This window comes from Notechis scutatus, chromosome Z, assembly GCF_049901735.1.
Source record: "Notechis scutatus isolate UNSWTSFEM ecotype Mainland chromosome Z, rNotScu1.2, whole genome shotgun sequence".
In the NCBI taxonomy this organism is placed as follows: Eukaryota; Metazoa; Chordata; class Lepidosauria; order Squamata; family Elapidae; genus Notechis; species Notechis scutatus.
Window position 1 is genome coordinate 25,530,706 of NC_142025.1, and position 16,536 is coordinate 25,547,241.

The 16,536-nt window shown below is 43.9% G+C and overlaps 1 protein-coding gene across 4 annotated transcripts in view; it reads right to left on the minus strand.

Annotated features, from left to right (window-relative positions):
* The window catches only part of RARB (retinoic acid receptor beta), a 335,866-nt gene that overhangs the window by 55,731 nt on the left and 263,599 nt on the right, over positions 1-16,536 (minus strand). For all 4 annotated transcript variants that reach the window (XM_087945174.1, XM_087945172.1, XM_087945173.1 and 1 more), the window contains one exon: positions 15,152-15,293. In XM_087945174.1, coding sequence (XP_087801300.1) covers positions 15,152-15,293 — 142 coding nt within the window. The remainder of the gene's footprint in view (positions 1-15,151; positions 15,294-16,536) is intronic.

Genomic DNA, 16,536 nt, shown 5'->3' on the forward strand with positions numbered 1-16,536 from the left:
GTTTGAGTGATGAGGAATGTTGGGTTGATGTAAGGACTAGACGCAGGTTGAGACGTCAAGCACAATTTGAAAAGAAACGTCAAGTCAGATACTAATTAGAGAGACTGACACGCCCCTTCAAGGAATATAAGGAGGCGTGCTAGTTAACGATCTTTGTCCGGATCAAACTTAGTTAATTACTGTGCAGCTTTGAAGAAGCCTCTGTTCCTGTTCCTGATTTATCTTGTGGCTCGTTATCTTGGCTTGAAGACAGTTTCTGGGAAAGCTGCCAACGGCGATTACAGAGACAAGTTAACTCTGTGGTTTCTGGTATTATTTGTTAAGGTGTTTATTTCTTTGGGACATTTGGACTCTCACTTGTGGCTACAAGTGAGACAGAACATGTATGTATGTATGTATGTATGTATGTATGTATGTATGTATACGTATACGTATACGTATACGTATACGTATACATATCTATATATCTATATCTATATCTATATCTATATCTATATCTATATCTATATCTGTCTGTCTGTCTGTCTGTCTGTCTGTCTGTCTGTCTGCCTGCCTGCCTGCCTGCCTGCCTGCCTGCATGTATGTATGTATGTATGTATGTATATATGGTATTCAGCTTTGTTCGGGTATTTTCCCACGTCATTATAGTTGTGCTTTGTATCTTTGTCCATTGTGGATGAAGTATGTGTTGGTTAGGCAGTGGCTGGTCAGATCTAGGATGTGTTTGGGGGTTGTATTTGTTTTGGATGGCTGTCAAGGCTTCTTTATGCGGTACTTGGGTGAAGAGGATATGACTTTAAGAAGGTCACGGTAGGTCGCTGGGTTGTAGGTTTGTTTCTTTATTGTTTCTATGAAGTGGAAGGAGTTTTGTACATGTGAGGTGATGATTCTGTGTAGGGCTGGAGTTGTTTACGTGAGCTCATGTCATATCCCCTTCACCTGGGCACCATCAAAGCCTTGACAGCCACCCAAACCAAATGGACAAAGATACAAACAAATAGAAGGAGCACCCATGGGATCACACCCTCTTCACGTCATCTCTGTAACCTATATATGGAACACTTTGAAACCAACGCTCTAGAGCAAATCCGAGAAACCCAAACCTGGGCTCAGTTATGCAGAATGACACTGCGTAATTTGGCCACATGGGAAAGAAAAACCAGGACAACTTCCTCACACATCTTAACAACCTACACCCCAAAATACAATTCACCATGGAAACAGAAACCAACAACCAACTTCCTTCCTGGACATCCTAATTTACAAAAAACCCAATGGCTCCCTAGGACACACCATCTACCGGAAAAAACACACACACCAACTGCTACCTAAATGCACAATCCCATCACCACCCTGCACAGATCAACTTCGTAGCCAAGACCCTCATCTTCAAACGTCTAGCTGACAAAGACTACCTGAGAACAGAACTACACACCCTCACTAATGTATTAATTTCCAACGGATTCCAAAGAAACACTATCACCAAACTAATCTGAAAAGAGATACCGCCCAAAAAACCAAGACACAGAACAAGACAACGGTATCACACTCCTCCCCTACATCAAAGGCACCACAGATAAAATCAGCAAAATTCTGCACAAACACAATATCAGGACAGCCTTCAGCACTGACCAAAAAGTAGCCAACATCCTAAGAAACCCCAAAGACAAGATCCAGCTAGAAAACCAAGGAGTTTATGAAATACCATGTAACAATTGCCCAGCCACATACATTGGACAAACCAACAGGAGAATAAATGCACGCATCGCAGAACACAAAAACGCAGTCAAAAGAGAAGAAAATACTTCCTCCATCTTCCAGCACCTTAAAGCCACAGGCCATGAAATTAATTTCAAAGGAACCAAATATATCCAACACTGAACACTCCAGCAAGAGAATAATCAGGGAAGACATCGAGATAGAGAAACACTCCCATAACATGAATAGACGAGATGATACCTCCGGCCTACCAGACATCTGGAAGCTAGTAGCCTCACCAACAAACGAGTCTCAGCCACTTCTAAAACCAACACCAGACCTGAAACAACACGGGACACCACCGCAATCCCCCTCTCATCAGACCAAGGCCCAAGCCCATCCTATAAACGAGGACAACCACCATCCAGAAAAACAGACCACGGCCGCCTGCGCCAGCTGTTGCACCCCCGACCCCAAACCAAACAAGCTGACACACGCCAAGAACACAGACCCACCTCAAACTCGAAGCCAGGCTAAAACCCAGAATGCTACATCACAGCCACATCAGAAAACTCAGGAAATTACACCACAAGAAATCAAGAAGTTGCAACACAGTAAATGACCCAGGATATCACAGCACAAGATCAAGGATACCACAGCAATAAGTCTCACAAGGTCATCACACAACCCATTACCCAAGCCGTTAAAACAGGAAGCTAATGGAAAAAAGATCACTACAAAACAAACGACCCGAGAGATTACAGCACAAGTTCCAGGATATCTCCACAACAAAACTCACAAGGCCATCACACAGCCCATATACCAACATCAACCTCGATCAACCAATCAAGAGGCAGCAGCACAGCCAACCAGCCCAGCACACCAGCCCCCACCACCAGTATTTATAGAGACGGCAGCTCCGATCACACACTGCTTGCACTGGCATGAAGCTTCAGCACCAGCCTGAGAAATGGCGAGATGTGCCTCACGTCATAGTAGTTGTGCTTTTAAAGAAGCAGCTTCAGCAGAATCTCATCTGCCATCATCAGGCTTCTGTATAGTGTTCATACAGAAGCCTGATGATGGCAGATGAGATTCTGCCAAACGCTGTCTACAACTTAAAAGTACAACTACTATGACGTCAGGAAAAATACCCAAACAAAGCTGAATGCCATACATGTAAGGCATCTTTGGGAAAACTTAAGAATATATATGGTTATTCAGGTTTTCTCCCGCGTAAGGTTGGAAGTATATCTAGGCAACGTTTCGATGAAGTCTCATTCATCATCTTCAGGCTTCTGTCTTCAGCTCTGTGCTTCTCAGTGTGATGTGAGCTTGCAGCTGCTTCTTCCTTTTAACTGCTAGTGTGGTGTGACTTGATTGGTGGGGCTTGGCTGTGTTCTGATTGGGTGGGGTGTGTTCTCATTGGTTGGGGTTTGGCTGTGTTCCTGATTGGTTGGGGGTTAGCCATGTTCTGATGGCTGGAGGTGTGTTCTGTTCAGGTGGGGGGCTTGGTTGTGCTCAGGTTGGTCTTAGTTACTGAGATTTGAGCTGGTGAGCTGTGATCTTGCTGTATATATGTATATGTTGTGATTCCGGCATCTGCTACAGGTTTTTGAATGACAAAGCTCCAGCGTAGGAGGACTTATATGAATCAGCAAGTTCTAACGATGAGGAGGAGATGACGTACATTTGATTTGCAAGATCGGCTTGAACCTTCAAACTCCTCCACCCTTCAATTAGGTGGTCAGCCGGGAACGGGTGATAATGAGGAACCAATGATATCTTCAGGTGAAGAAGATGATAATTTGGATGATTGCTGGGTAGATGTCAGGACAAGACGTCTCCTGACAAGGAGGAACCAACGAGGATACAGTAGAGAGCAGACCAGCAATTAGACTAATTAGTTACTCTATAAAGGGAGAGATATGACTTTGCACTTTGTCCGGAACAAAGTGTCTATTTGCAAGGAGAACTGAAGAGCACAGTTTGGAGGATTTTGATCTGAAATATCTTGTTGGGATTTGGATTTAATTCGTTGGAACTTCTACTTATTGGAATTATTTTGTGAAGGATTTTGATCTGAAGAATCTTGTTGAGTCTTGGATTTAGTTCGTTGGAACTTTTACTTTTTGGAGCTATCTGTGAAAATTCTGTTTGCTGCCTTTCATACAAGGACTGTTGCTTTCAGCCTTATCTGTTTACTTTAAAAGGTGGGGACATAACATTTTCCTGTTTGCTGCCTTTCTTTACAAGGACTGCTGCTTTCAGCCTTAACTGTTTATTTTAGAAGGTGGGACATAACATGTATATATATGAGATTAATAATAATAAAACCCTCTTAACATCTCTTAGTTTATCTTCACTTTTCTCATATATAGTTATATAATACTCTTAGGGCAATTCCCAATACATTTTGAATTTCAAATCTCCCCATTTTAAGTTTCTAATAAAAAAAATACCCAAATACATTCCCATGTGGCATCCCCCTTTTATATCCTATCTAACCCTTATCTCTAAATCTCTCGGCCTTGTCATTTCTCTTGGTTTTAGCTAGCTTTTCCTTTTCTAAGTTTTCCCGATCTTTCCTTTTTATTTTCATCTGCCAGTCACCCATCTTCTCCCTCACTCTTTCCTGTTCTCTTTTTTGAAGTTTCTTCTTGTAGAGTTTCTTCTTTTGTTTAATCCTGGGAGTGTTTTCTCTTTTATTTATTAACTCTGTCATCAATGTCATAGTTTTAGTTCCTTTAATGTCTTTTGGCGATATCTCTTGTTTTCCATGTTCATCTGAGTCACTTTCCTTTTCCTTTAACTCATCCTCTCTGAGATTTCTTTGTTCTTCTACAGACTGCATCACCATTATTTTTTTTGCCAGTATGTCCAATAATTCCCTTCTTTCTTTCAGCATTCCTGTTACAGTTTGCAATTCCGACTTAAAGTCTTTGCTTATTTTTTCCATTTTTTAAAATCAGTTGAGTTATTAAAATTCAAAGTCTTCTGTTGTGATCCTTGCCAAAAGTCTCCTTTTGTCTCTATTGCCCTTATTAATCCTTCTGTCTCTTTATCACAATCAACACCCAACAGTCCCAGGATACTGCATTTGTTTATCCTCTTACTACAATTTCTTCCCCCTTTTTTAAAGTTTCCGGGGTTCTTGTTCTTTTGTTATTCTTTTATCTCATAACAATTATAAGATCAATGATTTTCCAACCCAAACTTTTCAATAAGGAATAAAGATGCTTCTAAAGAGAAAGTAGAGGTCAATGTAGGCATAATACTACAAGTAGTCTTTGAAGCATGACTGCTTCTTTTATAAACCATTTGCAGGTAGGATACTGATGAAGAAACATTTTTGCACTTATGTCTGTAAAGCAAAGGAATGCTGAAGTAAGACTGTAAAATTATGAAGTTTCACTTATTGATTGCTTTTTTAACAATTTTTGTCAGTCCCAATTGTGGTGATTAATCAAGAACATATATATTTAGCATTACATGAATGAATTGCAGCAAGCCTTGGTTCACACCACTCTTTAATTCAATTGTGAGGTTGCAAGGATCTAATTCAAACTGCAGAAAAGCAACATCTGGCCTGGAAGTCATTTAGGGCCTTTGGGGTAGGCCTACATTTTGAATTGTTTAGCAAGGGTTTTTTTATAAAAAAAATTGGAGATGTATAATATTCTGCCTGCTTGTTTTTATTTTTCAAGGGAAAATTCTGTAGTTTTACTTCTGTGAAAATGGGCATTTTCACCAGAGCAGGTATGTGATTTGCAGTCTTATCTCCTGTTTCTTATGTGATTTATATTTTGAGTCTTAGTGGTTTGCCTTCTCATTTTTTCTCTGAAATGGATAATTTGCTACTGAAATGCAAAGCTTAGGATATGAGAGTGAACCCAAAAAGCCTTGATTCAGAAGATCCAAGAGAACTAATACAATACAATGTTGTATATTATCACAGTTCAACTGTATTCAATGAAGCGTTTTCCATGGTAAGCATGCATAGTGTTATAGTTGTTGTGAATCAATAAAAGTGAATAACCTAAATGCAAATTAGGGGTTGAAAACCTGCACACTTGATTGGTCCTTATACAACAACTTGGATTGGCAGAACCAGTCCCTGATTGGCTACTTTTGGGACTGTCCTTATTGGTCAGTAGATTAACACATGTTGCACATTCATTGGTTAATAAGGCAGCTAACCCTATAAAGGTTACTGCTGCTTATAGTATTGTCTGTTATATTCTATGACTTTATTAAAGAGTTGAAGTCACTGGTTAGATGCCTGGTCTCCGTTATTCTCCATACTTAACACTGGCGACGAAGGTGGGATCCGGAGACCGAAGAGCTGACAACTTCAGAGCAACTAATACACGTGGTTGAACACACACCATCAACGGCAACATGGCCAAGCGGTGTGTACCCCGACATTCGACCGCAAGACTGGGAGTCGACATGGATAGTAGTTCCAGATGTTTCAGAGACCAACAATTTGAAAATGCAACAGCCGGGAAAAAAAAAGGCTATATTTCTAACCCACTGCGTCTCTACGTGTTTAAAATGGCAAAGTCACTTGCCAAGCCAGCAGAGGTAAAGAGATGGACTGGGACGTCCTCGAGCCTTTACTACGGGCTCACCACGCCCACCGTGCCAACTTCAGTCCAAGACACGAATATTACCAGAGGACCAACAGAAAGTGAAAGCCTTGCTGATTATATCACGGACCAAACTTGAGGCCCCTGCGATTCGAGACTGGAAAAAGCTCTCGGGATGCTTGGTTCTGGGCCTAGAAGACAGGCAGATCCAGTAAAATGGCGCTATAGGGGACATCAGTCTCACCGATGTAACCCTTAAAGAAGCCTCGCAGCATGAGGCGACCAAGAAAGTCGGCAGCCCGACGCGCTTGCAGCCAACCACCACTACGTAAACTGCGCCACTGATACCTGCCTCGCATGCAGAGGCCCCGGTATCAACCACCACGAAGACTTAGAGTCCCCGTCCGACATGGCGGGGAAGAGGTCAACCGACTGCTGACGGAGCGAGACCAGTCCACAGCAACACTCCTTCGACCGCGGTGCCAGTTGTGGATCCAATCACCACCATCCGGCTGCAAATTCACCGGCTTCTGCGAATTATGGGAGACGAGGTCAAGTCTTCGCAAAGGTTTGCAGAAGCAAACAAAACTCAAACCCACAGGCCAATGCCAATCTTTGAGATTCTTGGCACACGAGAAAAATGAAACCACTCCTGCAGAAACAAACCGTCCACCACTACTCCATAGGCGTGAAGAAACCAGTAGGAAGAGCCCACCAAGCAATCACCATAGGCCACGCTACATCCCCTTGATGCCGGAAAAATCCGGGAGTAAAGGTCAGCCATCGAAAACAAACCTGCGTGATGGAGGTAGACTCGGATCTTCTTCTCGATGGTGTGGTGGAAAACGCCTCTCAACAGCTTATTCCAACGATTCGCCGCCAAGACCTTAACCCTCAAAGGGTTATACTCAAAGACTATCAGAAAGCAGTCCCGTCCGTCGGGTCCCGCAGATTCAGGTCTCATTCAAGGACCGCACCGTCAAGACTACCACTGACTGTCGCCGATGATCGAGATAGGCCTAGTCTTCTAGGCCTTCAATGGTTCAGGCCGCTCGAATCACTGTGGCGAGTTCACAAGGCCGAAAGCGTCGACAAAGAAGCATTCGCAAGAAGAATTCCAAGACGTTTCGCGGAACGGACTGAGGCAAGTATAAGGGATCCCAATCGTTTAACTGAACCCAAAATAGCACCCATCCGCCTTAAGCGGCGGCGGTACCGTTACGCCTTAAAACCTAAAATCGACTTAACAACCCGATAAGCTGATAGCGCAGGGCGTACTGGAACCCACCGACCACGGCAATTGGGAAACCCCGATAGTGACGCCATCAAGCCTGATGGTCCCTAAGAATTTGTGGAGACTACCGGCCACATTAAACCACGACGGCAGCAAAGTGCTTATCCAGTACCGTAGTGCAACATTTACTCCATTCCTGGCGTGGGAAAGCCGCCAAACTAGATCTAGCCCAGGCATATCAACAATTGCCTGTAGACCCAACCACAGTCGGAGGTGCAACGATCGAAACACATAGGGGCGCATTTAAATGCAACCGGCTCAATTCGAGTGGGCGCCGCCCTGGAATCTTCCAGAGTTTAATGGAAAGGTTGTTACAAGGATAAAAGGCGTTGTCCATATTTCGCGACGATGTACTATCAACCGGACCTAACAAAGACATCCTAGAAAAACGACTCAGAGAGGTTTTACTAAGATTCCAAAATGCAGGCCTCAGAGTAAAAAAAGATAAATGCCATTTATGTACCTAAAAGTGGAATTTTAGGATACCTCTGGACAGCCAAGGAATTCATCCCAATCAAGAAAAATTACGAAAGCAATTAAAAAGGCACCCACTCCGAACAAGGCAGACCTACAGGTGTTGGACTTATCAATTTCTATAATGTGTTTTTACCCCACAAAGCAACAGTAGCTGAACCATTGCATAGACTATTAGACAAAAAAGCAATGTGGGTTTGGGACAACGGGAACAATATGCTTTCCAACAAGTAAAGAAATTGCTAACTTGATTCAGTACTTATGCAGTACAACGAGACTCTGCCGCTGCACTATCACGTGTGATGCATCACCTTTCGGGCTTAGGCAATTCTGGCCCACGTGTTACCAAACGGAGCGGGGAGGCCCCCATCGCGTTTTTTTCGCGAACCTTAGCTAAAGCTGAACAGCAAATTATAGTCAGCTGGATAAAGAAGCTTTAGCTATTGTTGCTGCAGTTAAAAGATTTCACTAATATGTTTATGGCCGTATCGCTTACAATAATCACTGATCATAAACCGCTACTGGGGATCATTGCGGTAATAAACCAACCCGTGATATATTATCCCCTCAGAATGACCTGATTGGTCTGAATTCTTGGCGGCTTACAACTACACCTTGCAACACCGCCTGGGAAACCGATTCTCCACGCCGATGCATTGAGCAGAACACGCCCCAGACGCTATTGTGGATCCAGCCCCAACCCTCTCAACACTACAGATTGAAGCTCTACAGGCACCACCCTTGGACGGCTAGAGACATTGCTTTTGAAACGAAAACGACCCAGTTCTGCAACACATACTACGCTGGGTTGAACGGGGCGTGGCCGACGGACCAAATTGCACCTGAATGGGCACCCTTCCAAAGCCCGCCAAACCGAACTGTTTTTCCCAAAAGGCTGTATCTTGTGGGGCGATGAGTAGTAATCTCTGGCAAATTGCAACAGAGACTGTGTTGGCGGTATTGCATGAGGGACATCCGGGCATTGTGCGGATGTGAAATCACTCGCACGCAGCTATGCTTGGTGGCCGGGAATCGACAAAAGAATCGAGGCCTGGGTTGCTACGTGCCACCGCTGCGGGACGCCAGCAACGCCCACCGGTAAAGCAAGCCCAACCGAATGGGAACGCCCGAGGGGACCGTGGTCCCGTATTCATATTGACTTTAAGGGACCTACCAAAAGTCACACTTTCCTGATTACTGTCGCTTCTTATTCTAACTGGCTCGAGATTCATCTGAATGCACACAACTACAACTGACTCAGTTATTAATAAATTAAACAGACTATTTGCCACATTACGGGTTTCCGGGACGTGTTGGTCTCGGACAACGCCCACAGTTCACTGCATTGCCCTTTGAACAATATCTTGCTGATCGGGGCATCCGCCATGCGCTAACCTCGCCCGCGCACCCTGTGGCGAATGGACGGCAGAACGCATGGTACAATTTGTGAAAAAGACCCTGCACAAAATGGAATTTGGCAACATCGACCAGAAAATGGGCGTTGGTTCTTCTACCTGACACGCCATTTCTCTGGGAGCCGTGGAGGATCATCCAGTGTGTGGGAGGTCCTTCAGTCTGCGTCGTATGGTAGGCTGAGCTTAATTACTGAGGATTGCTCCGCCCTTCATCACGTGGCTGCCTTGCAATCCCCAGTTTACGCTAAGTCGAGAGTGAATAGAAATCCTGGTCTCCTCTTACTATGCTAAAGGGTTCATTGGTCAAACAAGACCCCACCAGACGGAAAACTAATAGGGTTGGATGATCCTCACGGCTCCCAGAGAAATGGCGTGTCAGGTAAGAACCAACGCCCATTCTCCTGGAAGCCGCTCGGATCATCCAGTGTGTGGACATACCAAAGCTTGGCTGTCTACGGGGGGACTCCGTCTGGTCTGTGACCCCTGTGGTTCTTCGAGGACTCGCTGAGACTTTCTACCAAAACGAAGCCTCCACCGAGTAAATATGTCTATCTTATAATGTCTAATGAAGGAGATGGGAAGGCCCAAGTGGCCGTCCAACCAATACCAGCAATTGGAGCCTGAGTATGGCCCCAGCTGCAGAGGTAGCAGCACTTCTGGTGGGAGTGTGCCGCTATTCGCGTAACCGGCAGGGCCTGGGACAAGCTGCGCCGAAATAGTAGCGCTAATCCAGCCGATGGTTGACGGGGACACTTTGTGGCCTAATGATATGGGCTGAAAGGAGAGGAAAGGTATTCGGATCTCCTGAAGGGTTGGGTACGTTTAATGTAATGCGGAGGGCCTGTCTAACGTCCAGGGTGTGCCAGAGCTTCTCCCTTTCCCACGGGGATCGGGCAGAAGTTCGGAAGTGTAAGTTCCTGTGCCCTGTGGAAGGTTGAGTTGACCTTGGGCAAGAAGGTAGGGCCCGGCCGGAGAACTACCCGGTCGGCATGGAAGATGCAAAGGTCCTACCTCTCACCAACAAGGCTGCTATCTCTGATATTCGGCGAGCCGAGGTAATGGCCACCAGGAACACGACTATGTACGTTAGGAACTGAGAGTGGATACCCTGAGAGGCTCAAGGGTGTTTAAGAAGGGCCACCAGGACCTTATTGAGGTCCCCGGTAGGGTGTCTGTGAACCGTTGGGGACAAAGTTGGTGGTTCCCCTGAGGAAAGCCCTGATGCGTAGGTGGAGGAAGGGACCCCAGATTGTCAAAACAATGACGGTTGAAAGGGCTGCGACCTGATGCCTCAGGGAGTTCGGAGAAGACCTTTCCTCAGACCCTCTTGGAGGAATGTCAACACTTGAACGATGGAGGGTGAAAGCGGGTTGACCTGGAACCCCGGCACCCTTGCAGAAACTATTCAAGTGGCATTGTATATCCGGGTTGTGGAGGGCCGCCTGGCGGCTAGAATAGTATCGATAACCTGGTCAGAAACTGCCCCCTTTCTTAAGCGCTCCCGCTCAACCTCCAAACTGCTAACAGGAGCCACTGAGGATCCGGGTGCTGGAGGGGACCCTGAGAAAGGGATATCCTGGATCGGAGGGATTTTTCAGGGAGGGGCCACCGGAAGGTTGCGGAGGTCCACAAGCCATGGGCGCCTGGGCCAGTAGGGTGCCACCAGAATCAGTTCTGCTTTCTCAGAGATGAGCTTCTGGATGACTCTGGGGGCCAGGGCTAAAGGGATGCATATAGAAGCCCTGATGGCCAGGGGCAACGGAGGGCATTGTAGTTCTCGGCCCCGTGGGAGGGTACCTCGAGAAAGCCTGGGGAGTCGAGTGTTGAGGAGGAATGCGAAGGGTCCACTAACGGGAGACCGACCAGCTTGGTACGCTTCCCTGAACAGTGACGGGTGGAGTCGCCACTTGGGCTGGTCCACCGTGGTCCTGCTCAACCCATCTGCTTGGGTGTTTAAGTCCCCTGAGATGTGCTCGGCTTTGAGAGAGAGGAATTGCGCTCCGCCCAATGGCAGAGGCGCTCGGCCTCTCTCATCAAACGGATGGACTGGTGCCCCCTTGTCGGTTGGCATGGGCCTTGGTCGTGATGTTGTCCGCGAGTATGAGGACATGCCGCCCAGCGTACCTGAGGGGAGGAAGTTGCGCAGGGCCAGGTGGATGGCGCGAGTTCCAACCAGTTATACTGCATGCTCGTTCTACCTGAGACCATGTGCCCTGAGTCGAGAGCGAGTGGATGTGATTGCCCCATCCAGACAGGCTGGCGTCTGTGGTGAGGGTGAGGCGTTGGGACTCCTTGAAGCCATGTCCCTTGTTGATGGCGGGACTGGTACCCAGAGGAGAGACGTGAGGACCCTTGAAGGCACCTTGACCGTGGCCTTTGAATTGCTTCTGCAGGACCGTTGGAACGGGAGCAGGAACCACTGTAGGGACCTGGTGTGTAACCGGGCCCAGGGAACAATGGAAATACATGAGACCATTTTACCTAGTAGCTTAGACAATTCTAAGGTGTTACCCTTCTTGAACGTCTGACTTGTTTGACGGTTTCCTGAATGTTAAGGAATCTTTCCGAGGAAGGGAACACCCTTTCCTCGAACTGAGTTAATGACGGACCCCAAGGGGTGATCCGTGTAGGTGGTAACAGTCAGCCCTTTTGCCAGTTTGCCAGGAACCCATGGTCTTGGAGGGCAGAGAGGGTAGTTCTGACATCCTTCCCTGCTTAGAGTCTGGGGTGGGACAGGACGAGGATGTCATCCAGGTAACAATGGAGACGAACCGGGAGGTTCCTGCGGGGGCCGAGTGGGAGATACACAGCCTAACCTAACGAAGGCTGAGCGTAAACTGGGGATTGCAAGGCAGCCACGTGATGAAGGGCGGAGCAATCCTCAGTAATTAAGCTCAGCCTACAACGACGCAGACTGAAGGACCTCCCACACACTGGATGATCCGAACGGCTTCCAGGAGAATCAATCGAATCCTCTTATTGCAGCACATCACGCCCCACAGCGTGACCAACAAAACACCCGCTGAACTTCTTATGGGCCGGAAAATACGATCGCACCTTGACCGGCTCCACCCGCTTCCGCACCGGAAAAACCTTCGGCTCCAGCAGCAAATGCCGGGAATTTAAGGTAGAGCGATTTAATCTTTGCCAAAAACTTTTCCGGCGACCCATTATGGATACCCAACCGTTACCCACCTCACCGGGCCTAGATCTTACCGCCTGCTAACAGACGCATGGGAGGGTGTGGAAACGCCACATAGACCAGCTCCGATCAAGATTACCACCCAGCGGCCATGACTCCCCCCAGTTCACCAACTCAAGGGGGAGGGAGTATCGAGGAATTGACTTTGATACAACTAATAGCAGGTCAACGGGAGCCCTACAGCCCAGCCAAGCACCGGAGCGTGAAGCGGGAGGAGTTGATGTCTTCAGGGAACTTTAATACGGAAACCAAACTGCAAAACCCCGAAGAAACACGCAGTAGCAGAGACAACCACAGTGAATGCAGCACAGAATCGCCGTGCAGCGAAATAGAATTTAACAAAGGTCATCCAAACGCTCCACTGGAACCGGACATTAGACAAAAACCGGTGGAGCCTCGGAAATCATCCAGGCAGACCAAACGGCCTGCCTATCTTGAGATTTTATCACAGCTCCCCTCAAATGGAACCCAAGGGGAGGGGTGTTGTGAATCAATAAAAGTGAATAACCTAAATGCAAATTAGGGTTGAAAACCTGCACACTTGATTGGTCCTTATACAACAACTTGGGATTGGGCCAGAACCAGTCCCTGATTGGCCACTTTTGGGACTGTCCTTATTGGTCAGTAGTTTGAACCTGTTGCACATTTTCATTGGTTAATAAGGCAGCAGCTAACCCTATAAAAGGGTTACTGCTGCCCATAGCATTGCTCTGTTATGTTCTATGACTTTATTAAAGAGTTGAAGTCACTGGTCAGATGTCTGGTCTCCGTTATTCTCCATACTTAACAATAGTAATGTCATTTATAGCCCTGTGTTGTATTTCTTCTCATAACCAATATTATGTTAGTCTTATCTGTTACTTAGAGTGTGTTACGTATATTATTATTACTTTTATCCTAATTCTTGTCATTGCCAATGCAATTAACATCCACAATTCAAAATTCTGTTGCAATACTCTTAAGAACTGAATGGCTAGTTTATATGAGAAATTCCTGCTCTAATAAGCATTTCATGTGACAGGTGCAAGAATATCTTATTTCACTCAGGGCATCTTGCTTTTCAGATTCCTTTTGTGGCTAATACTTGTAAACAAAAAACAGTTATCCGTTTTGCTTTCACATCTAAGCACTGAATATTACTTTACAAGTTCCACTGTAACTGAAGAAAGCTGGCTATTTAATTGAGTCTTCTGATGTAAGTCACAGTTTGCCTAGAAGTCTTATTTCTTATTTTCCAGTGTAAAAAAATATAGGCTTAAGAGTAGGCAATCAAAAGAGGAATTAAAATGCAATTAATTACTTAATGTTCACTATCTGACCCACTAACAGTAGAGAAGGTCAGGCATAGGAAGGTTTTCTGAAATCCATAATTCTTCAAATATTAGTTATTTGATAAATATATAAAACAAACAGAGAAAAAGCAAAATGTGGCACCTTGCTATCAATCTCTTACTATATGCCATTATTTTCCTAGCAACTATATCTTTCTCTATATTACTACAGTACAATACTAAATCAAACTATTCTCACTATCTCCTTCATGGTTCTTTTCTACCATCCTCTTTTACTCCAGGATTCTTGCAAAGCCATTGAGCAGGCTCAGTTCTCACACGACAGTTTTTCTTTTGTTTTAGGGTGTTGATTGTTACAAAGGTGTTTTTTTTCCTATTTCAACATACCTTAGAATTTAATCAGACATACTGAGTATTCTGATTCCATTGTATTGAAACGGGAATGTTACATTTGCTATAAGAAATATCCAGTTACCAATGTCTGTGTTTTTCTGTATTGCTGCAACTATCAAGTAACTGTAATTCAGGAGGAAAAATATACTGGATACATTTGCTTATCCTGCAACAACATAAAAGACCACTTAGGTAATTATGTGAATACTCTCCTCCTGCACTATATGAATACTCTCCTCATGTTGGCCATTTCTCCTGTATTAATTTTTAAATCTGATTATACTCGCCATTCTTTTGCTGTTTTTACTATTGCCTATTCTCATTTGCACATATTCTGTTTGTACCTAAGAGATGCCACTTAAAGCTTCAAGTCCATTTTTACTATTAATAGATTCATATTTCATAAGTGAAATTAGCTTCTGGATTTTTTGCATGTGTATGTGCTTCTACTGTATCTCTTATGGCTTCATTTGTTGTGCTTTGTTCTCTAATTTTTTCACCTTTCTTTTCTAGGATCTTTAAATATGTACATAATTTTTCCTCTAGATTGCATATTAAAAAGTAACAAAGTACTGAGTTGCAATGAGAGATGCTAAGCGCTGCAAGAATTCAAGCTACCTAAATTCTGTGCAGAAACTGCCAACAAAATGTAAAGTACATGACAGCCTCGTGAAAAAGGAGACATTTGATGTTTTCACTCCAACATTTGATCTCAATTACTCCAATTAAGTAGCTAGATTCCCATGAATGTCATTATGATTTGAACAGAAAGATAAAGCATTTCTACTTACATTCTTTGGACATTCCCACTTCAAAGCACTTCTGTAGTCTGCAGTATTGGCAGCGATTCCTAGTGACTTTATTAATAACACAGTTCTTATCTCGGTGACATGTATAAACCATGTTCTTTTGAATGCTCCTGCGGAAAAAGCCCTGCAATCAAGCAAAAAAGAAAAATGAGTGAAATGAAAATTATTATTGTCTTTCAATTGTTCTGTTAAGTGATAGAAAGGGTCACATCATGATGCAATTTGATAATATTCAAGCTTTAAAAATATTCAACATCCAACAATAGGAATCTGTTTTTTTAAAATGAACAATAGCGTGCGTAAGTGCACCAATGTGCCTATTGTCCCTATTGTCCCTGTCCTATTGTTTTTTTCTTATATGTATCCATTTCATGTATCCATAACTATGTTTATACTAATACCTGTTATCTTATAATTGCTTAACAAAATAAATAAATAAATAAATAAATCGATCAATCGATTTATTAAAGGATAACAAAGGATAATGTTTAGGAATTGTCTTGTATCAACCTGGAGGAGGAAAGATTGAATGAAACAAAGCAAAACATTTTCTGGCATACTTTTGCTATCCGTTTATAATAATAAGTGATGTACAAATGAAGGGTCAAGAGAAAAGAGAACTGGAATAACTGGAGCTGATAAGATTCTCAAAAATAAAAAAGTAAGAATGTTAAAAGTAGAGAAGACCCAGCAATATATGGACACAGCAGAACCAAAAAAAGAAAGGTATAGTGAAACATGGTTAATGTACATGCTGTGTTGGTTTTTATTCTTTTTTTCCAATAAATGTTATTAGGAATTATATTAAATAGATAAAACTAATGCAAGAAGCTAATTTTAAAATGCATTTTAAAAAAGAGAAAACAAAATATTAATAACAGTTTTTAAAAATACCCAAAAGGAAAAAAGGGGGGAGGGAAGAAGAAAAGACGAAGTAACTTCAGTAAGTTTATGAAACATTAACAACTTATCACCGCATCTTAAAATACAACCACTGGTGTGCAGTAGACTGGTTTAATTTCCCCAATGTGTTGTATACATTACTTCTCCATCCTTTTCTGCACATTGTATGCAATGAATGGTATGATAAGGAAGTAATGCTACAATGGCTAGGATTTAGTAAAATACTTGAATAATATTTAAATTGTTGGACTGGACTAAGATCCATGTAAAAGCCTACAAACGTGGAAATGTGAGTTGATGCCAGACATTCTTTTTCAGTTCAAGGAATCTCATAGTGGAGAATAGGTGTGTATCACTTGAGTATTTGAATAAAATATAAGATAAATCTGACAAATGCATTTTAAAAAATGGATTTCCTTGACTGCCTTTTCTTTAAAAAGCCAACACTGCATCAAATAAGTATT